At 48.8% G+C, this 24,998-nt stretch overlaps 1 protein-coding gene and 1 long non-coding RNA gene across 4 annotated transcripts in view; one reads left to right on the top strand and one right to left on the bottom strand.

Moving 5' to 3' along the window:
* Positions 1–24,068, top strand: part of LOC106732805 (B-cell CLL/lymphoma 7 protein family member A-like) — a 160,278-nt gene extending 136,210 nt beyond the window's left edge. For all 3 annotated transcript variants that reach the window (XM_075897842.1, XM_075897843.1, XM_075897844.1), the window contains 2 exons: positions 17,742–17,863; positions 22,769–24,068. In XM_075897842.1, the coding sequence (XP_075753957.1) occupies positions 17,742–17,863; positions 22,769–22,840 (194 nt within the window). In that variant the 3' untranslated portion in view covers positions 22,841–24,068. The remainder of the gene's footprint in view (positions 1–17,741; positions 17,864–22,768) is intronic.
* Positions 1,743–5,081, bottom strand: LOC142818436 (uncharacterized). The gene is made up of 3 exons (XR_012895910.1): positions 5,020–5,081; positions 4,202–4,300; positions 1,743–1,867 (listed from the first exon to the last, which is right to left on the bottom strand). It is a non-coding gene; the product is annotated as an uncharacterized LOC142818436 (long non-coding RNA).
* Positions 24,069–24,998: the final 930 nt, after the last annotated feature.

Genomic DNA, 24,998 nt, shown 5'->3' with positions numbered 1-24,998 from the left:
TTCTGAAATCTTTACTGCGTCTATATGCTTTGCGGTTCCAAAACAGATAGTGGAAAATATTTTTCTGCTTGGTTTTATACCTTAGAGCAGTGGTCACCAACCAGTAGCTCAGGATCTACTGGTCGATCCTGGAGCCTCAGACAGGTGATCCTGCCTGGTTGGCCAAGAGGTTATCAAGTGCTGGCACTTCAGCTGCCCCTCCCCCCACTGCTATGCATCTCCTGCCCTTTGCCTTGGAGCTGCCTCCCTACCCCACCCCTGGGAGCCTCCCGCTTGCTGTGCAGGACAGGGAAGGGAGAGGAGGGAGCGCTGATCTCAGGGTGCCCCCTCCCACCCTGTATCCTATCTCCACAGAGCAGAGAGGGGGCACAACAGGGCTTGGGATGGAGGGAGTTTGCTGGCTGCTTTTGGGAGTGGTGCAGGGCCAGGGCAGGGGTGAGCCTGCCTTAACTCCACTGCTCCACCACCCAGGAGCCACCTGAGGTAAGTGGTGCCCAGTCAGAGCCCACATCCTGAAACCCTGTCATGTACCCCCTCCTGCACCCCAAACCCCTGCCCTAGCCCTGAGCCTGCTGGACCCGAACGCCCTTATGGAGCCTGTACCCTGGACTCCTTCCTGCACCTCAACTCCCTGCCCAAGGCTTAGCTCAGAGCCCCTCATACTCCAAATCCCTTAGCCCAAGACCAGAGCCTGTGCCCCAACCCTCTGCCCCTGCCTGGTGAAAGGGAGGGAGGATGGAATGAACAGAGGCAGGGCTTTGGAGAAGAGGCATGAAAGAGGTGGGGCAAGGGTATTTGGGTCTGAGGTAGATCCTGGATTGCATTTAAATTCAAAAAGTGATTGTGTGCTTAAAAAGGTTGGAGACCCCTGACTTAGAAATTCAGGTCCTGTCTGGGTTGGAGGACTGACTGTGAAATGGTTACATCACAAGAACTAAACAGGTGAAATCGGTTTTGCTAAGAGGATACGAGATTTTTTTTATTGACTCTAGATACATTTTACAAAATAAAAGTTTTAACATGTCAGTAACTGAAAATTAACATTTTAAAGGAAGAAGTTGCTTCAGTGTTCAGAATCCTTGGGCTTTCTTGAGATCTCACAATAAATTCCCTTATATTACTCATTGATGCACCAGTGAAAGCAGGGAAGGTCAGACTTGATATTCAAGTAAAACAAGAGTGGGGAACATTTTTTGGTTCAGGGGCTACTGACCGACAGAAAAAAAAAAAAGTCAGGCAGGCAGCGGGCAGCGGGGGCTGGAGTGCCAGCAGGGGCTCCTCAATGCTGGGGGGAAGCCCTGAGCCCCAGGGGCCAGATCCAGGCAAGCCAGGGACCGCATCTGGGCCTTAGGTTCCCCACCCCGGAAGTTTTAAAAAAAAAAACCACAAGTAGGGAAGGGTGGAAACCTTAAAATAAAAAACCTTTTAGGCCTTCTTAATCTATACCAAGAAGTAAAAAATAGGCATAAACCCTAATCTTAAAAGAAAAATCCTTTGTAGGTTGCTGTTCGGACAGTTTCAAAGCCTTGATCCTGCCATGTGCTCAGCCAGTGGGAGTTAAGGATGCACTTTATCTAGCATGATTGGGCTCTAAATGAAAATGGAACTAACAAATATTACTATTTTGTAACTTTTATGTGTAATTTTTTATTTTAACTTTACTTTAATTGACTTTGCTACATTTCTTTTAAAGCCAACTCTGAATCTGTATGCCCATTTCTTCGAGAGACATCTCAGTGGGTGTGCCACAGCAGGTGTTGGTGCATCCCAGCGCTGCAGACTGGATTCTTCAGCCTCCCCTCAGTTCCTTCTTACCGTCCCCAGCTTAAGATGGAGCTCGGCAGTGCTCTTCACTCATCAGTATACCCTGTAGATAAGTAGTTACATTTTGGTTATTTCTTCTCCGTTTACCCCACGCTTCATCCAAGTTCATCTCCCCCCCTCCCCTCCCAAAATCAAAAGTTTTTCTCTAAGTTGTTCTCCCCTTGTTATTGTTACTGTTCACCTTGTGAACAATGCCAGGGTCACCAGGGTTTAAACACTGCTCAACATGTAACGACGCCATGCCCGTCTGACACTCAAAATGCGTCAGATGTCTCGGCGAGTCCCATGTCCAGCAGGACTGCCAGCACTGCGCCAAGCTTAAGGCGCAAATGCAGAGAGACAGGGACCTTTGCCTTAAAATGCTCATGATAGAAAAAGCACAACATCCATCCTCTGACCCAGGCACGGAATGCCCCAACAAACCGAGATCCAATAAGGGGAAAAAATCCCCCAAGAAATGTGCTTCATCTCTACCTCACAAGGCTCAACCACCCAAACAGCACTCAGCTGAAAGATCCGCACCAAGGGCTGCCAGGGCACCATGCTTCAGCACCTACGATGCCCTGGGTGTCTCTGGGACCAGTCGGGCCATCTCCAAGCATGTGACACATAGAGCCTGCACTGAGGCTACAGGCCTGACTGTGCCTGCCTCACGGCCCACTGCGGCACCAAGTAACTAGAGCACGGACATGTCGGTACCAAGGCCTACTGATACAGCATCGCAACACCTAGCTGCACCGGCCATTGGTACCGTAGCAACATCCAACGGTGCCGCAACCACCTTGGCACCACAACACACATTGGTACTGACTGCCTCCACCTCTGTACCGGTACTGACCATGGCACCGTCCACTCCGGCACCGAGGTACATCCGGCACCGAGGTACATCCACCAGAGAGACCCATCTACATTTAACTCTCCATTCCTCGGCACCAACACATCACCAGCCACAGCGGCACCCAAACATGCCTCTTTGCCCATGCTGTTATCTAGCGATGATGACGGGGAAGTAACATTTTTGCCCCAACTGTCACCCGCGACCGAGATATCAGTGCCTTCATCCCATCCCAGCTTCAGGCACCCGTTTGGCACCGGCATTCCTTCCTGGGACCACACCCATGGCTTACGCCTCCCAGTGGCAATATTGGAGCCCATAGACATACAACTACAGAAAGAAACACACACACACACACACACACACACACACACACACACACACACACAAAAGAGGGAAACTCAGCTTGTCCTTTCTCCTCCACCACAATCTCCATCACCACAGAAGATGCAGCAGGAGACGGCGGATCCACAATCCCGTGAGTCGGGCCCAGATAGGTCCCCTGACACAAACTCATCCGCCTCGCCTGACGCGGCAGTACTGCTTCTATCACCCGCTGCAGCCGATGACTTCACATCCTTTCAGGATCTTTTCAAGAGGGTAGCAGCTGACCTTAATATCACCATGGAGGAGGTCACCAACATCTTCCAGGCCACTCCATCGGCTAAGATTGCTCTGCCCATAAATCCTGCCATGGGATCCTTCCGAGACTCTGGCAGACCCCTGCTACCATAGCTCCTGCTAAGGTGTACACCTGCGCGGCCACCTCCTCTGCAGAGCCGCGCAGCAGCACTCACCTTCCTGCTGGTGGCTCCTTCCGGCAGGCGGCTGCTCCAGGCAAGGGCCGTCTGAGATGGTGTGGTTGGGGGGGGCCGCTGGGGCAGAAGGCAGGGGGGCACTACCTGGGAGCAGGGCTTGGGTATCAGCACCACTGGTGGGTGCCACAGTGGCACACATCCGAACAAGCACATGTGACCTCATTGTTGGCACACAAGACAAAAAAACCTCACTCTGCTCATGGATGGAAAATCTTAGAGAGAACACTGCCTGCCACTATCCCACCCACCTGTAAGAGGGTGGATAGAAGTACTATGTTCCCCCAAAGGGGTCCAAATTTCTCTTTACCCACCCACTCCCAAATTATCTGGTGGTGGAGGTGGCCCATCAGAGGAATAAGCAGCACCAGCCCCACTCCACCCCAGCTGATAGACAGCAAGCAACTGGATTCATTTGGCAGGAAGGTTTACACACATCCACCTTGCAATTCAGAGTCGCTAATTATGTGGCGTTGCTCAGCAAATATGACTTTAACAACTACTCAAAATTCAACACCTTTATTGACGATATACTGGAGGTGAAGAAACAGCAATTCAAAGCGGTCATCGCGGGGAGCCGTGCAATATCACAGACAGCTCTACAAGCTGCTCTTGACGTGGCAGATACGGCCATGAGATCTACAACAACTGCAGTGGTCATGAGACGAGCTTTGTGGTTCAACTCTTTAGCTTTTCCCTGTGAGACAGTCAACCGTAGAGGATTTACCATTTGAGGGCGAGAAGTTGTTTTCGGCCAAAACCAACGAAGTCCTTCACTCCATGAAGGATTCCAGGGCGACGCTCCGATCTCGTGGTATCCATACACCTGCAACCAAGAGGCGGCAGTATAGATACCAACCTTACCTTAGACCAAGGTATCCAGCATGCACATACCAGCAGTAAAGACAGGACCACCAACTTCAACACCAATATGGTAGTGGCAGGCAGCAGTGTAGACGCAATCAAAACAGTGCTACGAACCAGCCACAACAACAAAACAAGGAAATTTGAGGCATCTGTCAAGGGGCCGAAAAGGATTCCACCCGCTCTAGAGTTTTCAATAAATAAGACTTTTAACCATCGCCTTCTGCCCTTTTACACCAACTGGCAGGATGTAACATCTGATAGATGGGTGCTACAAACAATCCTCTTGGGATACACCATCCCCTTTGTCTCCATCCGTCCCTCCCATCCTCCTACCCCATCCCTCTTCAGGGACCACTCACAAGGCCATCTTAAGACAGGAGGTTGATCATCTCCTCTGATTGGGTGCTATAGAAGCAGTCCCGCTCACACTATTTCCTCACACTGAAAAAGAATGGGGGATGGTGCCCAATTTTAGATCTTAGAGGCCTCAACAAATTCCTGAAAAGGTAAAATGTAAGATGGTAACGTTGACCACCATTATTCCGTCTCTGGAGCTGGATGATTGGTTTTCGTCTCTCGACTTACAGGATGCCTACTTCCATGTTACAATTCATCCTGCTCATAGGCATTTTCTCTGTTTCATCCTCGGTACCAAACATTACCAATATAGTGTCCTACCTTTTGGACTCTCCATGGCACCGAGAGTTTTCTCCAAGATGCTTGCCATGGTCACCGCCCACCTAAGGAAACAAGACATCATTATCTTCCCTTACCTTGACGATTGCCTCATCAAGGCAAAATCTGTATTGGAGTCTCGTCCAAGCACCTACTTGTTATGACATGCTTCCACTCTCTGGGCCTGTTAATAAACTAAACAAAATCAGCGCTCACACTGACAATCCATACAATTCATCGGAGCACAGCTCAACTCAACAACCGCCATAGCCTCCCTGCCACAAGGCAGATTCTTAAAAATCCACAACCTGGTTCTCAAATTGCATTTAATGCCATGAGTCACAGAGCACAACTATCTCAAGCTACTCAGCCACATGGCAGCATGCAACCCGGTAGTACCAAACACATGTCTTTTTATGCGATGCCTACAAGGCTGGCTCAGCACAGTCTACAAGCCAAATCACCACCCCCCCTCATCAAAACCCTATCCGTTCCTCCGACAGTAAAAAGTGCAATACTATGGTGGACAAAACCAGACAACCTGTGTACAGGTATCCCCTTCCAAACACCAGAACCCTCGGTGGTCATCACCACAGACGCCTCCCTCACGGGATTGGGGGGGGGGGGGGGAGCACATGAAGAGGTCCACAGCTCAGGGTTTATGGACACCAATAGAACGGGCTCTCCACATAAATGTCCTCAAGCTCAGAGCTGTATGGCTTGCTTGCCAACACTTCTTGCCAGCAATATCCGGCAAACACGTCCGAATATATACCAACAGCATCGCCTGCATGTTTTATATAAACAGGCATGGTGGTGTCCGTTCTCATGCCTTATGTACAGAGGCATATCACTGTGGAACTGGTGCACTTATGGTGATGCTGTGAGTGAGGCATGTCACCTTCCCAGTGCCTTAAATACCACCGCCGATGCACTAAGTCGAACCCTACCTCAGGAACATGGGTGGCAGATAGATCACAGAGTTCTCGCAACAATCTTCGAGCAATGGGGATACCCTCTGATAGACCTTTTTGCCACAAAGGCAAACAAAAAGTGTTCCCTGTACTGCTCCCGGGTCGGCATTGGAAAGGGCTCTCTCAGAGATGCTTCATCCTCAAGTGGAACCATCACCTACTATATGCCTTCCCGCCGATTCCCCTTCTCAACAGGACAATTCTCAAGGTAAGGAGGGACAAGGTGAGGATCATTCTTATAGCCCCATGCTGGCCCCAGCAGCCTTGATTCCCCTTCCTGAACAGAATGGCCCCGTGTCCCCCAATCACTTCCACGCAACCCAAAGCTGTTATATCAACCAGGGCTCCAGACTCAGCATCCACAATTTCTCAGACTTCAGCTAAAATCCTGGTAACGAGATGGCTCTCAGGGATAGAGCCGCAGTGCTCAAGTCAGGTACAGAATGTTCTTCTACACAGTAGGGCGCCCTCAACTTGAAAAACATGGAGGGTATGTCTACACTACAAAGTTAGTTCGAACTAACGGACGTTAGTACGAACTAACTTTGATAGGTGCTACACTAGCGCTCCGTTAGTTCGAACTTAATTAGAAGAAGCGGAGCGCTTGGTTCGAACTAGGAAAACCTCATTTTACAAGGATTAAGCCTAGTTCGAACTAGCTAGTTCGAATTAAGGGGTGTGTAGCCCCTTAATTCGAACTAGTGGGAGGCTAGCCCTCCCCAGGTTTCCCTGGTGGCCACTCTGGCCAACACCAGGGAAACTCGTCTGCCCCCCTCCCGGCCCCGGACCCCTTAAAGGGGCACGGGCTGGCTACGGTGCCCGTGCCAGGTGCAAGCCTGCCAGCACCCAGCCAGCAGACCCTGCACCTGGCACGGATCGAGCCACCCACCCGATGCCCCCCAACCCTCCCCCTCTTCCCGGGACCAGGCTGGCGGCTCCCGGGAGCTTGCCCGGGACCGCAAGAGGCGGGCACCCGCCTGGGCTAGTGCAGACATCGTGGACCTCGTCCACGATCTCCGCACTAGGCACAGGAACGTGGCCGGCTAGGGCAGGAGAGCTGCCAGCCTGGCCACCCAGGAGCAGGTGTGCAAGAGAATCAAGGGGGTCCACTGAGACCCCCGACCCTGAGCCCTGAGCTTACAATGGCCGTCCTGGGTCAGACCAAAGGTCCATCTAGCCCAGTAGCCTGTCTGCTGACAGCGGCCAACCCTAGGGACCCTGGAGGGGATGGACCGAAGACAGTGACCAAGCCATTTGTCTCGTGCCATCCCTCTCCAGCCTTCCACAAACTTCAGGCAGGGACACCACTCCTACCCCCTGGCTAATACCACTCCATGGACCCAACCTCCATCACTTGATCTCACTTCCCTTTAAACTCTGTTCTAGTTCTAGCCTTCACAGCCTCCTGCAGCAAGGAGTTCCACAGGTCGACTCTTTGCTTTGTGAAGAAGAACTTTCTGTTACTAGTTTGAAGCCTGCTACCCATTCCTTTCCTTTGGTGTCCTCTAGTCCTTCTTTATGGGAGCTAATGAAGAACTTTTCTGTATGCACCCTCTCCACCCAACTCCTGCTTTTAGAGACCTCTATCCTGTCCCCCCTCCGTCTCCTCTTTTCTAAGCTGAAAAGTCCCAGTCTCTTTAGCCTCTCTTCATATGGGACCTGTTCCCAACCCCTGATCATTTTAGTTGCCCTCCCCTCTCCCAGCCTCTCTCTTCCCCTCTCCCAGTCTCCCCCAGTTTTGTTCAATAAAGACAGATTCCATTTTGGAAGACACGTTATCTTTATTTAGTACATCAAGAAGGGGGGCTAGGGAAGGGTAAGTGGAAGGAGGTGAGGGGAGGAATGGGGCACGAGCCCCCGATGGGGAGGACTGGGCTGGCTCTGCGGGTTTCTGGGGGTGGAAGCTCTCCTGCAGCCCCCCAATTGCCCCCTCTCCCCAGATGGCAGCCTGCGGCAAGTGCAGCCGGGCTGATGGCCGAGTGCTGTGATGTGCCCAGTGTGGGTACTCCGGGCACTCCAAACCAGGACTGCTTTGCAAGCGGGGCACCCTTGAGAACTGTCTGTCCGGGGTGGGGGTTGGGACCCTTTAAGCACAGCCCTTGGCTAGCCTGAGACAGCAGCTCTACGCTCTAAGTCCTCCTCTGATGACCTGCCGGCACTGCTTCCGGCCATCCTTAACCCCGGTTCAGGGTCCACTCAATGTGGACATGCTAGTTCGATTTAGCAAAACGCTAATTCGAACTAGTTTTTTAGTCTGGATCCGTTAATTCGAACTAAGCTAATTCGAAGTAAGTAATTCGAACTAAGTTAGTTCGAATTAACGTTGTAGTGTAGACATACCCATAGTGACAAATGGTCACAATTTGTTCAGTGGGCTGCTCTTTGCAACAGTTCTCTGGAGATGGCCCCATTACCTGTGATATCAGACTACTTATTGCACCTTAGACAGTCGCATCTCTGTCAGCTCCATCAAAGTACACTTGGTGGCTATTACAACATTCCATACAAAAATGGATGAAACTACAATTTTTGCACATCCAATGACAAAATAGTTCAGGAAAGGCTTACAGGCGCTATACCCTGATGCAACTCCCCCACGTCAACCTTGGGATTTACATTTGGTGCTAAACACCCTCACTAAACCCCCATTTGAACTGACGGCTACATGCTCACTCCTCCACTTGTCACTGAAAACGGCATTCCTAGTGGCTATAACATCAGCCTGGTGGGTAAGAGAAATGACTGCCCTAATGGCAGATCCCCCATATACTACCTTCTTCAAAGATAAAGTTTCTCTACGCACCCACCCCAAGTTCCTCCCCAAAGTATGCTCATCCTTTTACATCAGAATACAGGTAGGTGAATAGTCTTTCCCAAAGCTCATGCCAATATCTTCGAAGAACAAATGCATACCCTCAACGTATGCAGGGCACTTTCCTTTTACATCCATAGAACAAGGCCTTTCAGAGCTTCACCCAGGCTATTTATTTCTATAGCAGAACGCAATAAAGGACAGCAGATACCATCTCAGAGATTATCACACTGGATTTCCTACTGCATCAGAATTTGTTACCACCATAACCAATTTTCACCACCTACCTCGCTACATGCCCATTCCACCAGGGCTGTAGCCACATCAATAGCTTACCTCCTCAAGGTTTCCATTGGGGATATATGCACTGTGGCAACATGGACCTCCGATCAAACATTTGCCAAACACTATGCACTTTCGCAGGGAACTCTCTCTTCAACCAGAGTGGACAAGGCCATATTGTCTACAGCGTACTTACCAGATCTGTATCAGAGGGATAGCCGTGTTAGTCTGGATCTGCAAAAGCAATGAGGAGTCCTGTGGCACCTTAGGGTACGTCTAAACTACATGCCTCTGTCGTCAGAGGCATGTAGATTTGTTTTTTTGACAAAGGCAAATGAAGCCGCGATTTAAATGATCATTTACATTTACATGGCTGCCGCGCTGAGCCGACAAACAGCTGATTAGCTGTTTGTCGGCTCAGCGAGCTAGTCTGGACGCTCCCCTGCCGACATCAAAGCCCTTTGTCGGCAGCCCCGGTAAACCTCATCCCACGAGGAATAACGGGGCTGCCGACAAAGGGCTTTGATGTCGGCAGGGGAGCGTCCAGACTAGCGCGCTGAGCGGACAAACAGCTCAGCGCGGCAGCCATATAAATGTAAATGAAGCCGCGATCATTTAAATCGCAGCTTCATTTGCCTTTGCCTATGTGTCTAATCTACATGCCTCTGACGACAGAGGCATGTAGTCTAGACACAGCCTTATAGACTAACAGACGTATTGGAGCATAAGCTTTTGTGGGCAAAGACCCACTTCGTCAGATGCATCTGACAAAGTGGGTCTTCTTCTGTTAGTCTATTAGGGTATGTCTACACTACCCCGCTAGTTCAAACTAGGGGGGTAATGTATGCATACCGAACTTGCTAATGAAGCCCCGGGGCGTACAGATAGTTCGGATTAGAAGCCACGGCGTTCGCACTAGCCGGCTTTTAAAAATGGCAGCGCCGGCTTTATGCTAATGAAGCCCGGGAAATTCAAATCCCAGGCTTCATTAGCAAGTTCGGTATGCATACATTACCCCCCTAGTTCGAACTAGCGGGGTAGTGTAGACATACCCTAAGGTGCCACAGGACTCCTTGTCACTTTACCAGATCTGAAGTCCCTCCCTCCATAGGACATTGCTCTGCCGTCACCTGCTGTGGAGAACCCACAGGGATGTCTCTCTCTCTCAAAGAGGCGGTTACTCACCTTCAGCAGTAGCTGACATTCTTCAAGATGTGTGTCCCTGTGGGTGCACCACTACCCTTCCTTCCTCCCTCGACTTTAGAGACCTTTTACCAGGCTGGGGTTTCTGGGTAGAGAAGGAATTGAGGGAAGGGGGTGCGCGCATGTGCGATCGCGCTGTGTGGTGCCTGCGCGACCTGCTTGCCGCGCATGTGCGCCACCGCCCCCCCGGCACTGCTGTAAAGAATCTGGTCTGCGGCACGGAGACGCACCGACACCCGCTGTGGCGCACCCACAGGGATGTTCATCTCGAAAAACATCAGTTACTACTAAAGGTGAGTAACCTCCTCTTTTCTAAGAAGTACATAATGTATTTTTTTTGCTGTGCCAAACACGATGCTGGTAAAAATGTTTTAAATCTCACTTTGTTAATGCTGTATTCTCTTGAGTGCCCTGTAAAAGTTTAGTAATGAAACATTTGCTGTGTATTTATGCAAAATCTTATGTTGTGATATTTTGAAAGAAACCATTTTCTCTCCTCCCTAGTATAACAGATAGAATGTGGTTAAGAGTATATTTTAATAATCCGGTTGCAAAATTCCTTCCATAACAAAGCATTTAAATGGGCTGTTGCAAATCTCTTCCTATTGATTCAGTTCTTAACTCAGTAGATCCAACATCCAATTTAAATTCAGATCAGTTATTTCAGTAATATTAGGACCATGTACATTATGCTAACTACCTTCAATTACTAGAATGTTTTAAGTGTTTGCTGCAGGGCAATTTGGCAGCTAAATTATTACCAAAGTAGACGCAGGAAAGCCAAAATGTATAAAATAGTATTCTCAACTGACTGTGCTCACGGAAGACTATACAGATTTACTGCCAGATGGTAAACTTGCCTTTAACATGCTCATGGGCGAATCCAGCTGATTACATAATGTACATGCTCCCATGACGAAATTTAGGTTCAAGGACAATCTTTCCTTGGTTTGGTTCCAGGGCTATTACTGTGAAATGACAGGGAGAACCTAGGGCAAAATGCAAACTAATCTGGTCTTTTTTTCTGGTTGGATACTGTGTTTATTTAGTGACTCTAAAGCCAAATAACCCATCATCCATTGGAGAAAGATGCTGTTTGATCAAATAGGTTTGCTTGTGACCTTGCCAAGCTGAATTTAAATAGCAGGTAATAGATTAAGGACGCAGATCTGTTCCACTGTACATCTGGGCGCCACATTTCAAGAAAGATGTGGAGAAATTGGAAAGGGTACAGAGAAGAGCAACAAGAATGATTAAAGGTTTAGAGAACATGACCTATGAAGCCAGGCTTCATGAACTGGGCTTGTTTAGTTTGGAAAAAAGAAGATTTGGGGGGGACATGATAGCGGTTTTCAAATATCTAAAAGGGTGTCACAAGGAGGAAGGCGAAAATTTGTTCCTCTTGGTTTCTGAGGACAGGACAAGGAGTAATGGGCTTAAAGTGCAGCAGGGGAGGTTTAGATTGGACATTAGGAAAAAATTCCTAACTGTCAGGGTGGTCAAATATTGGAATAAATTGCCAAGGGAGGTGGTGGAATCTCCCTCTCTGGAGATATTTAAGAACAGGTTAGATAGACATCTGTCAGGGATGGTGTAGACGGAGCTTGGTCCTGCCTTGAGGGCGGGGGGCTGGACTCGATGACCTCTCGAGGTCCCTTCCAGTCCTATGATTCTATGATTGATTCATGTGACGACTCTGACGTCATTGGGGCAACTTAGAGACCAATTCTCCCCTAAGTGCTTAAAATCAACATTTTTATAATGAACAAATATTTTAGAGCATTTTCCTATGTATACTAATTATTAGCAGGTCTGAATGTCTGAGGACAGGTAGTAGGACATGGATCCTTTCGCCTACAGATCACCAGTTCAACTCTAGCACAAGTGCTAGGGGTCACCGAGGTTGTCCCGGGCCGCTTGCTGCACGTCCGGGCCCGCGTGGAGGGGCTGACGTTGAACTTGGTCAATGTCTATGCCCTGAACACGGGCCCGGACCGGGTCATCTTTTATCGGTGGGCGGCCACCTTCTTCGGCACCCTGGATCCTTGCGAGTGTTTGGTCCCGGTCCTCAAGGGTAGTGCTGAAGTCCCCACCCAAGACCACTCAGGACTCGAAGTGCCAGGCCGCGGCAGGCGTCCTCGGCGATGGTAGACCATCACGCCCTGGTGGACATCTGGCGCGACCACCACCCGTATGACACCGTCCCCCACCCGGACGTAGGTGAAGGTGGTGATCAATCGCGCCACTCCCGGTTGGACCTCATCTATTTATCACGTTTACACCTAGCATGAACCCATTTCTCCAGCGTCCAGCCGGCCCCATTCACGGACCACCATTTGGTGTCCGTGAAAGCCTCTCTGAGTGCAGAGAGGCTGGGGCTGGCCTACTGGCTCGTTAACAATAGCCTGCTGGAGGACGTGGGCTTCGTGGTGTCCTTCTGGGAGTTCAGGCTGGCCTGGCGGGGGCAGCGGCCCGCCTTTCCCTTGGCGCAGCGATGGTGGGACGTGGGGAAGTTGCACGCCCATCTCTTCTGCCATGACTAGTCTCAGGGCACCAGCCAGCGGAGGGATGCGGCAATACAGCAGTTGGAGCGGGAGGTTTTGAAGCTTGAGGGGCGCCTGGCCTCTGACCCCAAGGATCCACCCCTCCGCGAGGCATACCAGGAGAAGCAGGAGGAACTCCGGGCCCTCGAGGACCACCGGGCCCAGGGTACCTTTGTTCGATCCCGCATCTGTCTCCTCCGGGAGATGGATCGCGGCTCCTGCTTCTTCTATGCCCTGGAGAAAGAGGGGGGCTAAAAAGTACGTCACCTGCCTCTTGGTGGAGGACGGCGCCCCCCTCACGGATCCGGCGGAGATGCGCGGAAGGGCCTGGGCCTTCTACGCCAGTTTGTTCTCCCCGGATCTGACCGAAGCTGACGCCTGCAAGGTGCTCTGGACCGAGCTCCTGATGGTCAGCGCAGGCGACCGGGACCAGCTAGAGCTGCCTCTCACTCTGGCCGAGTTCTCGGAAGCCCTCCGGCTCATGCCCACCAACAAAACCCCGGGCATGGATGGGCTGACCATGGAGTTCTACCGCCTGTTCTGGGACATCCTGGTCCCAGACCTCGTCACCGTCTGGGCCGAGTCCTTGGAGAGCGGGGTCCTCCCTCTGTAATGCAGGCGAGCTGTGCTCGCCTTGCTGCCGAAGAAGGGGGACCTCCGGCAGCTCTGTTTTCTCCACCCGAGGGGTCTTCCGCGAGACCTTTCAGAGCTGCCGGAATTCTACCAGGACCTCCTCCAGACCTGGAAGCTGTTCTCAGCGGCCAGGTGTGTTATGGCCACCGAGGGAGCAGACCTCCTCGCGGAGCCCCTGCTCCACAATCCAGCCTTGTGCATGCAGGTGGCGGAGTCTCCCTCGGTGCGCCACAGGCTGATCCTGGCAGAAACCACCATGGTCGGAGACCTTCTGGACTACGACGGGGGGACTGGGTGGATCCCCCTGCGCTCGCTCAGCGCGTGGGACTTTCCACCCTTTGAACCCCTCCCCGCGCCTACTCCAGGAGGTGAAGGCGGCCTTGTCGCAGCCCGCTCTCGATTTCCTGCAGCAATCCCTGCGAGAGGGTACGCCCCCTGCCCCCCTGCAAACCCTCTTTATTGGGCCCCTTTTCCGTGGGCCCCCCCGGCCTCCCCATCCCTCGACCCCCAGCTGGCTGCAGGATCTGCAGCCGGTCTGTCTTGGAACTGCACCTAGGGACCATCTGTACACATGTGGAGCACGACCGCTGCATTTCCTCACCCTCGTGTCCCGCCCCGACACCAAGTGGTGGGACTACTTAAGATCTGTTGAGGGTGGGGAACCCCGATGGGCCAGCGTGTACTGCACCTTAATCCCACGGCCCATCGGGGACATCAGTTGGCGGCTCCTTCATGGAGCCGTGAGCACGGGCGTGTACCTGGCGCGGTTCACCCCCATCCTGGACACCTGTCCTTTCTGCGGCGTGAGGGAAAACCTGGCGCACGTGTATCTGGAATGCGCCAGGTTGCAGCCCCTATTCCGGCTCCTCCAGAACCTCTTATTGAGGTTCTGGCTGCACTTCTCCCCTCCCCTTTTTATTTACTCACACCCCATCCGTGGCCCCACAAAGTCGCGAGACCTCCTCGTCAACCTCCTCCTGGCCCTGGCGAAAGCTGCTATATACAGCACCAGGAGGAGGATGCTGGACAAGGGGGTGCTCTGTGACTGTGGGGCCTACTTCTGTTCCTCCCTGGTCTCTCGTATCCAGGCAGAGTTCCTCTGGGCGGCGTCCATTGGCTCCAAGACAGCTTGGAATTAGTTGAACCCCAGGTCCAGTTGTCCCTCCCGCAAGGCTGGGGGAGGGGCTTTTAGGGTATGTCTACACTACAGCGCTAATTTGAACTAACTTAGTTCGAATTAGTTAATTCGAACTAAGCTCATTTGAACTAACGCATCCAGACTAAAAAACTAGTTTGAATTAGCGTTTTGCTAATTCGAATTAACATGTCCACACAGAGTGGACCCTGAAGCGGGCTTAAGGATGGCCGGAAGCAGTGCCATCAGGGCATCAGATGAGGACTTAGAGCGTGGAGATGCTGTCTCAGGCTAGCCGAGGGCTGTGCTTAAAGGGTCCCGACCCCCACCCAGGACAGATAGTTCTCAGGGTTGCCCCGCTTGCAAAGCAGTCCTGGCTTGGAGTGCCCGGAGTACCCACACTGGGCACATCACAGCACTCGGCCATCAGCCCGGCTGCACTTGCCGCAGGCTGCCATCTGGGGAGAGGGGGCAATCGGGGGGCTGCAGGAGAGATTCCACCCCCAGAAGCCCGCAGAGCCAGCCCAGTCCTCCCCATCGGGGGCTCGTACCCCATTCCTCCCTCACCTCCTTCCACTTACCCCTCCCTAGCCCCCCTTCCTGATGTACAAAATAAAGGACAATTGTGTTCAAAAATAGAATCTCTCTTTATTGACCAAAACTGGGGGAGACTGGGAAAAGGAGGTGGGAGAGGGGAATAGAGAGGGTGGGAGAGGGGAGGGCAACTACAATGATCAGGGGTTGGGAACAGGTCCCATATAAAGAGAGGCTAAAGAGACTGGGACTTTTCAGCTTAGAAAAGAGGAGATGGAGGGGGGATATGATAGAGGTCTATAAAAGCATGAGTGGGGTGGAGAGGGTGCATCAAGAAAAGTTCTTCATTAGTTCCCATAATAGAAGGACTAGAGGACACCAAAGGAAAGGAATGGGTAGCAGGCTTCAAACTAATAGCAGAAAGTTCTTCTTCACAAAGCAAATAGTCAACCTGTGGAACTCCTTGCTGCAGGAGGCTGTGAAGGCTAGAACTAGAACAGAGTTTCAAGAGAAGTGAGATAAAGTGATGGAGGTTGGGTCCATGGAGTGGTATTAGCCAGGGGGTAGGAGTGGTGTCCCTGCCCGAAGTTTGTGGAAGGCTGAAGATGGATGGCACGAGACAAATGGCTTGGTCACTGTCTTCGGTCCATCCCCTCCAGGGTCCCTAGTGTTGGCCGCTGTCGGCAGACAGGCTACTGGGCTAGATGGACCTTTGCTCTGACCCAGTACGGCCATTCTAAGCTCAGGGCTCAGGGTCGGGGCTCTCAGTGGACCACCTTGATTTTCATGCAAACCTGCTCCTGGGTGGCCAGGCTGGCAGCTCTCCTGCCCTAGACGGCCGCTTTCCTGTGCCTAGTGCGGAGGTCGTGGACAAGGTCCACGATGTCCGCACTAGCCCAGGCGGGTGCCCGCCTCTTGCGGTCCTGGGCAAGCTCCCGGGAGCCGCCAGCCTGGTCCCGGGAAGAGGGGGAGGGCTGGGGGGCATCGGGTGGCTGGCTCGAGCCGTGCCAGGTGCAGGGTCTGCTGGCTGGGTGCTGGCAGGCTTGCACCTGGCACGGGCACCGTAGCCAGCCCGTGCCCCTTTAAGGGCTCCGGGGCCGGGAGGGGGGCATACGAGTTTCCCTGGTGGTGCCCAGAGTGGCCACCAGGGAAAGCTGGGGAGGGCTAGCCTCCCACTAGTTCGAATTAAGGGGCTACACAGCCCTTAATTCGAACTAGTAAGTTCAAACTAGGCTTAGTCCTCGTACAATGAGGTTTACCTAGTTCGAACTAAGCGCTCCGCTAGTTCGAATTAAGTTCGAACTAGCGGAGCACTAGTGTAGCGCCTATCAAAGTTAATTCGAACTAACGTCCGTTAGTTCGAATTAACTTTGTAGTGTAGACATACCCTTAGATTTCAAATAGGCCCCACTACGAGGTCCTATCTGCTCTGTAAAAGCAGTCAGGTTAAAACACTGTTAAGTCTTGTAACGTAGAGAGAAGTGAACTGTAGTTTAACAGTATCAGCAAATTGTACTAAAGAAGATATAGGAAGATATAAGGAATTAAGGCCCTTGCTTAGAAGTGCTTTTAATCTGGAAGTGTGTTAGTGTTTGTTTTTATAGCCACACAAACAATTCTATGGCAAATTAGAGGGGGAAAAAACTCACAAAAACAAACATTTTGTATCTGACTGAGTCACTTTGAGAAATATAACACCAGACCACATTCAATAAAAGATTTTGTGGAGAAGGCTTGCCTTTCAGTATATGTGAAAAGTTTCAGTGGGTGTTTAGTAACCAGTAAAGAACGTTTAAATCTTACTCTCTTTTTCTAGGGGGATTTGATAATGTAAAAAATAAGAATTAAATACAGAGGCCATGAGTATAGAATGGAGGAAGGGAATCTATTCAAAAGTTGCTTATTAGAGCAAGAGCAGCAATGAAAGTTGAAACCGAATAGGAACCATTAGAAACTTGAAACACCTAGAGATTTCTCACAAACATCCAATAGACTTAAAATTCCTATAACCTATATACCGATGAACCTAGATTCCTAGTTACGGTGTTAGAATGATTTTGTGCCACTTTTTGTAGGAATAGGTTTTAAGTGTCATGGGGGTTAAATTCCAGTTCAGGTAACTAGTTTCTTACTATCTAGCTGCCATGGCCTCTCACCCAACTTTGTTGGCTATGTTGTTCTTTCACTTCCAGTCTCCATCCCTCCATCCCACAGGTAGCTGTATTTCACTACTGGTTGTAATAATTTCCACATTATTTATATATTTCATCTAGTTATTTTGACGATTATTGTCTGATAAGTACTTTGAAATTTTGTGTAATACAAGTGTGGGTCATGACCGCGTCCAGCGGCTAGTCCAAGTAACTGTACACTTTACAACCAACAGGTAAAAAGAGTTCTTTAATTTAGTACAAGTGGCAGAAGCCCGTGGTTTCGGTGGTGAATAATATGGGTTCAGTCCACACTGACAATTCCAGCGTTATAATGTGTATGCAATCACAACTGGTTATATTTGAATTAAAGGTATTATATATGCATTACCATTAGAGAGTAAAAGCTTTTATTGAAAGTTGATTCTTCATGTTTAAAACAAGCTTTTACTCTTTCAGATACTTCTGATGAACAGAATTCACAGTCTTCAGTGGAAAATTCCATGAATAGTTCAGAGAAAGCAGAAATTCAGTCCTCTGGAGAAAATGATACAACTACAGAGGCATCTAAAAACTCTCAGGTAATTTTAATTAAGTACAAAAAAGCGACTTTTTACAAATATCTTTTCCAAATTCAATATGAACTTTAAAAAAAGTTATTAAAGAAAAACCGTCAGGAGACCAACCACATTGACGTTTTATTTCCTTAGCTGTGTTACTAAGATCACCTTGGACTATTAACAAAGCATTTTAAATATCCGATGTGTTTTCACTATTTATTTGGACTACTGTTTCAGTTTCATTCATTTTTAGCAGTAAGAAGACTGATCAGTTTTACTTTTGGGCTCATTTTCACCAGCTCAGTTCTGACGTGTAAGAAAATGTTACAGTCCAAATAAGAATATTTTTATTTACTTGTGTTTTGGGCACAGCCTGCTAAGGATGTGAAAGGTTAACTGGTGGGGGCTGGAGCAGCTCCCTGCCTACCGCAGGTGAGGAGCTGCTCCTGTCCTACAGGGGGCTCACTGCAGATAGAGGCTGTTCTAGACTGCCGAAGCAGACCCTGTCCATGGCGGGGCTGGGTGCATCACAGGCAGGGGCTGCTCCAGTTGTCCAGAGCAGATCCTGTCTATGGTGGACCCAGGCACGTCACAAACAGGGCTAGGCTGGAGCAGCCCCTGCCTGTAGCAGTTGGGAGGACCACTCCAGCCCAGCTGGTTAACATCATGTTTAACTGGTTAACCAATTAAATGGGATTTTACATCCCTACAGCCTACTGGATGGTATCCTTTTAATTTCCATTTGTAAATAAATATATTGTCTTTATAAAGCAAGTACAGTTGGAAAAATATAATCAACTCAGTGGGCCAGTTTCTGACTTGAGGCATGTCGTGTGGTTCAATTTGTTTTAGATCCAGGGGAAACCAGGACACTCCAGGGCTACTTAACCACGTTCTTATTTATTGCAAGCTTTAAGCAGTTAATACAGTTGTTTAAGTTTTACAAGCCTTAAAAACAATTACTATACAATTTAAACCTTACATACTATAAATTCTAAAGCAATTAATACAGCACAAAGCAATGCAAAAAGCAATTAATAGAAGATCTACTATAATACAATAATAAAGCCTAGTTCACTTACACTTCACCCGTATGCCACCTACAGTACCAGGCAGGAGGTCGTGGTTAGTTTTCTTCCCATACATTGGAACGCCATTGTCGGGGACTCGAACCCAGACGGCCCCTCTTCGTTGTCTGACCGCAAAGAGACAGGCAACACCAGCAAGATCCAATCACAAGCTCTTTATAGAATGGTGCACACAACAATAGAGAGCGGCCCGTCTCCAAAGAGAACCAGCCCCGATTTCATTTACAGGTAGGCTTATATAGACAGTTCCGTCGCGTCATAGACTATTCGCCCAAGCAGCCAACCCCCCTTTATCAGTTAGAAACCTCTAATACCTATGCACACCTGGCCAACTATACATCATAGCCTTAAGCAATTCATAATGCATCAGCAATTTCTTATCAGCCCAAAAGACAGGTACTGGGCAATAAGGAGACAGTTTGTTATGGCCGAAGGAGAACATAAACAGGGAGTTTGGAACAAACGGGGAGAGCAGAAACAGGGAGTCTCCTTATCAGTTCTCAAAACAAACTGTTCCTCATCGCAGCAGGTACAAAAATGCAGCTTCTTGCTTATCTCATTTTGCAACTTGAGCAAGCGTGTAGGGTGCGTCCCTGCTTGAACCTATCTCCAGTTCTGCCCAGGGACTACCCAGAAACCTTTGTTACATTTGCTTTAGCATAACTGCACTAGGCCTATTTTTTCTAGGGCCTAACACCATGCACTGGGTCACTGGTGTGACAGGCCTATTTACTTCTAGTTACATCGAGCAGGACCTGTGGGTCAATCCTGCCCATTCCCTCCCATCGATTGTTCTTACTAAATCTGCATTGTTATGCAAAACATTCCTGACTCTCTCAGCTTCTCCCTCCCAAACCATGCCTGTGTGCTTATGTGCACCAGACTTGAGACAGGCCTGGGTTTTGCTTTTTAGGGATCTGCACTGTGTTAAAGGCAGACATTGTTACCCCAAAAATATTCTCACTGGAGACCACCTAGGGTTACACTAGCATGGGTTTATTTCCACTAGGTAAAACTAAAGAGAAGAAAGCAGCCACCGATGGTTTAAACTAAAGTAGATAGAACTCTCACTCACACAGACAGACAGAAGCAAGCAAGCAAGCAAGCACACACCCCTCCATTCATTCACTCATTCACACCCATTCATTCCTGCACTCAAGGTATGTCTACACTACAGCACTATTTGAAATTAACTTAATTCGAAATAGTTAATTCGAATTAAGCTAATTCGAAATAATGCATCTATACACAAAAACTATTTCGAAATAGCGTTTTGCTATTTCGAAATAGCACGTCCACACTGAGTGGACCCTGAACCGAAGTTAAGTCTGGCCGGATCCAGTGCCGGCAGGGCATCAGGTTAGGACTTAGTGTGTGGGGCTGCTGCCTGAGGCTAACTGAGCTCTGCGCTTAAAGGGACCCTACCCCCACCCCAGACAGACAGTTCTCAGGGTTCCCTGCTTGCTTGTCTACCTCGATGAGGGACAGCAAAGCAGTCCTGTCTTGGAGTGCCCTGAGTGCCTGAACTCGGGACACCACAGCACTCGGCCACATGGAGCCAGAGCTGTCCCTGGGCATGCCAGTGCATCTCGTGGGGTCGGTGCCATCAGCCTGGCTGCACTTGCTGCAGGCTGCCATCCGGGGGGGTCCATTGCGGGGCTGTCAGGATCCAGGAGGCCCTGAGGGAGAGCGTCCACCCCGAGGAGTCCCCAGAGCCCCCCCAGTCCTCCCCCCCGGGGGCTCGTGCCCCATTCCTCCCTCATGTCCTTCCACTTACCCGTCCATAGCCCCCCTTCCTGCTGTCAAACAAAAGACACATATATTCAAAAATAGAAACTGGGTTTATTGAACAAAACTGGGAAGGGGGATGGACCTCTGGGGAGACTGGGAAAAGGAGGTGGGAGAGGGGAAGAGAGAGGGTGGAAGAGGAGAGGGGGAAACCTGGGAGGAGGGAGCTGGAAGGGGGAAGCAAGGGGAAGAAGGGGGAGGGGAAGCTCAGGGCTCAGGGTCTCTCCAGACCAACTTGACTTTCATGCTAACCTGCTCCTGGGTTCTCATGTGGCCTTTGGTGGCCAGGCTGGCAGCTATCCTGCCATAGACGGCCGCATTCCTCCGTCTAGTGCGGAGATCATGGAAGTTGGGGGCATCCCCCCCAAACCTGAATAAGGTCCATGATCTCCACCCTGGACCAGGAAGGCGCCCGCCTTCTCCAGGCCCTGTCAGGCTCCTGGGAGCTGGCAGACTGCTCCTGGGGAGCGGTGGAGGGCTGGCTGCTAAGTGGCTTGCTGGCTCATGTTTTGGTGCCACTGGGTCAGGGGCTCCGGTGGCCACTGCTGGCTCTGGGCTGGCAGGTTTGGAGCTGGCACAGGCACTGTGGCCAGGGTCTACCCCTTTAATGGCTCCGGGGCTGCGGGAGAGGAGAGTAAGTTTTCCTGGTTGTGCCCAGAGTGGCCACCAAGGCTCCCTGGGAAGGGCTGGAGGCCCCCTATTTCGAATTAAGTGTCTACACAGCACTTAATTCGAAATAGCTATTTCGAATTTGGTGTTACGCCTCGTAGAATGAGGTTTACTAAATTCGAAATAAGGGCTCCACTATTTTGAATTTATTTCGAAATAGCAGTTTGCCTGTGTAGACGCTATTAAGGTTAATTCGAAATAACAGCAGTTATTTCGAATTAACTTTGTAGTGTAGACATACCCTCACACACTTACACAGACATATGGGTTGCAGAAGGAGCCAAGGCACGTGGATCCTGGAGGGTCTGTCTGCTCATCATGGCTGGGGAAGCTGGTCAGGAGGGACACTGGAGAGGAGCTTCTCAGGAGCAGGGGAAGGAAAAAGAGATTATCTCACATGTGCTCCCTCTCTTTATAGTGTCTGAATGGCTCCTGTGACTCAGTCACCTCGTCATCAGGGAGCATGCCCAGACTTACCTTTATCCAGCAGGGAGCATGCCCAGACTCTGATGACTCATTGACATGTGGTCCATTGTTCCCAGTCTTCTTCAAACACACTCACACTCACACTCTCTCTCCATTCACCCAGGGGAGAATGCAGCTTAGGGAAAGTTACAAGCAGGGTGGCTGAGAGTTACAAAGATTACAATGTTGCAGTTTACAGTAAATTTGAGAGTTACACAGATTACAAAGTTTGACAAAGATCACAATAAATTGCAGTTTAAAACCTTAGACCTTACAGTTTGGTGTAGTTTCAGAAAATCCATGTATATAAATCAAGTAAGCTCAGGCGGAGGCTTTTTTATGCAACAGACATCACCATTTATCGTCAAGGCAGGGCTGTCCAGGCTCCCCCACAAGGCATGTATATGTCTTCAGACATGGCTGGGAAAGGGGCTGTGGCTTGGGAATTATCCCACCTAAATCTGCACTACAGGTCCTCTCTGAGACTTGGTGGTTGTTTCACATCCGAGTGCACATGTACCCACTCCAAACCTCACAAACCCTGTCCTGCAGAAATTGCTGCTGCTACTAGGAGGAGTAACTTCTGGGTCTTTGTTTTTTGTTGCGCCTGAGTATGGCACTAAGGTAAGTCACAGTCTGATCACATGTTGATGCTGTTACTTTGGAGTGTATACGGTGGCTTCATGCCTGGAATCAGGATTTTGCCCTGTGTGAGTAGGTAACAAGACCAAGCAAGGTGATGTGTAGAAAGCTGATTTCAGGAAGTGTGTTCATTTGGTTATATCATTCACATCCTAAAATATCCCCCCTGCCCCAAGTAACATGAGAGTATTTACTCTTTATTTTAATCTGGTATCTACAGCATCTAAGATTCAGTCCAATGATAACATGAATTCTCTCTCTCTTTTCTATTAAGGACTCTGAAGGAGTGCCACCTTCTAAAAAGATGAAAATAGAGGCTTCCCAACAAAATGTTGAAGAGATTTAGACTATAGATTTTCTTGATCAGTTTTTATGTAAAATACATCAGTGGGCTTAATCCTAGAAAAACCTTACTTCAGCATCTTCTCTTGGATGAGGACAGAACTCCTAACTTTTCAAGTTTCCAAGCAAAAATCCAACAAAACCTAGCAAAGGTCTAACGTCTCAGACACTGAAAACTTTTTCCTGTGAAGCAAATATTGAGAACTTTTACGTTACTGTCTCTGAAATGGTTGGAGCATACATCTCCGGAGTGGGTCTACACACTGTTTCTAAAGTCAAAATTTCAATTATGTATGTTGCTGCTGTTTTGTTTTTGTTTTTTCATGTCTCTATTTAACAATGTAAGATATTTAAAGATGGTACAGGTCCAGTATTAGCTTCCATGTGAACTTCATTGTTCTGGTGTGATGTCTCTTTTTGTTTTGTGCCTTGTGTTCTGAAAACAGTGCTAATGTTTAAAATTGTTTTGCAGCTGTTTCCTTTGCAAAGTGGCCTATGTTTGTATGATGCCATGTAGTAAGTTTTTTTTGGGGGGGGGGTTGTTTTTTGTTTTTGTTTTTGTTTCTTTTCATTTTAAATCCCTGGTGCTTAAAACTTAATAAGTAGAGCTAAGAGAGATCTGGAAGCCATTTTCACACTTGGAGTCCAAGGAGACAAAGAAGCATCAGATTTTATTTGTCTGCAACTACAGTGGAGACCTTTTATTGAATGCTCAGCATTTGCAAACTGTAAATCTGGTCTTTTACACTTTAATATGATTTATTTACCACTTACATTCCGGATCTAAATAAATTTAGTACAAGTAAAGTAGATTAAGTATTAGGTCCAGATCTCTGTTCTGATAATAGGTTTTCACTGAACTGGATTTCATTGTACTGTTCTTTAATAAGACGTTTACTGGTATGTTCTAGGCTATACTGTATCTAGGATTTTTTTAAATTTTTCAGCTAATCTTTGTAAATAAATCGAAATTATGAAAATAAGACATGTAGAATCATAGAGCTGGAAGAGACCTCAGGAGGTCATCAAGTCCAGCCCCCATGCCCAAACACTCCTATCGGGGTCTAAACTCCTGACTCATTACCAGCTATAGAAATATTTAACTGTCCCACACAACTTGCTTTGTTTATGGACGGCAAGTATACAGGACAAAGACTATTTACATTAGCAGTTGAATTACAATATTGATGAGCACCAACTTCACACTTAAGATCAATAAAATACTGGCAAGAGGGAGTATGTAGTCTCATTTTCTGCACAGGAATAAAGAACTGACCATTAGAATAGACTGTAACATTAAAAATCCCTTCCTTAATACGATTGGTTAAGTTAGAAAAAATACATAGGGTTATGCAACAGATAATAAAATACATAACACCCATCAGCCGCTTGCTGATCCAAGTCTCCTATGACACAGAAGAAAGAGACAATGATTATATTCACATTATTGTACATTTAGTTACCCTTCCAATCTTTAATCTGGCTAGAATGGAACCATTTTAAGGGCCTTCCTTCCCTTACTGCCTTTCAGATCAAGCTCATAGGCCACTGGACTTGCTTTATTTGTATTCTGAACTGGACCCACCCACCTTGGACTAAAGGTGTGACCTTTTTCTGAAAAGTACTTATACAGCACTTTTAAACCCAAAGAATGGAATATGGTAAATAGGAAGGAACAATCAGCTGCACACATTCTGGGCTTGTCTTCACTAAGTGGAGTACTTTGCACTTGTCCTTATTGAATTTCATCCTAAATGGAAGATCGACACTGCCGCAGTCAATCTTCTGGAGTTCAATTTAGCAGGCCTAGTAAAGAACCGCTAAATCAAACATATCTTAATTTGACCTTCCCCTATAGTGTATACCTGGGCACAAAATGGGAAATGAGTGCCTAGGAAGGATTACTGCAGAAAGGGGTCATAGTGGTTCACAAACTACATACGAGTCAAGAGAGTAACACCATTGCAAAAAAAAACCCCATGGTATTCTGGGATGTATTAGCAGGAGTGTGGTAAACAAGACACAAGAAGTAATTCTGCTCTATTCTGCACTGATTAGGCCTCAGCTGGAGTATTGTGTCCAGTTCTGAGCACCACATTTCAGGAAAGATGAGGACAAATTGCAGAAGGTCCAGAGAAGAGCAACCAAAAATGATCAAAGGT

The sequence above is a fragment of the Pelodiscus sinensis genome, chromosome 15 (genome assembly GCF_049634645.1).
Source record: "Pelodiscus sinensis isolate JC-2024 chromosome 15, ASM4963464v1, whole genome shotgun sequence".
Lineage (NCBI taxonomy): Eukaryota > Metazoa > Chordata > Testudines > Trionychidae > Pelodiscus > Pelodiscus sinensis.
The sequence above is the reverse complement of the archived record's forward strand: the minus strand, read 5'-3'. Positions and strand labels throughout refer to the sequence as shown.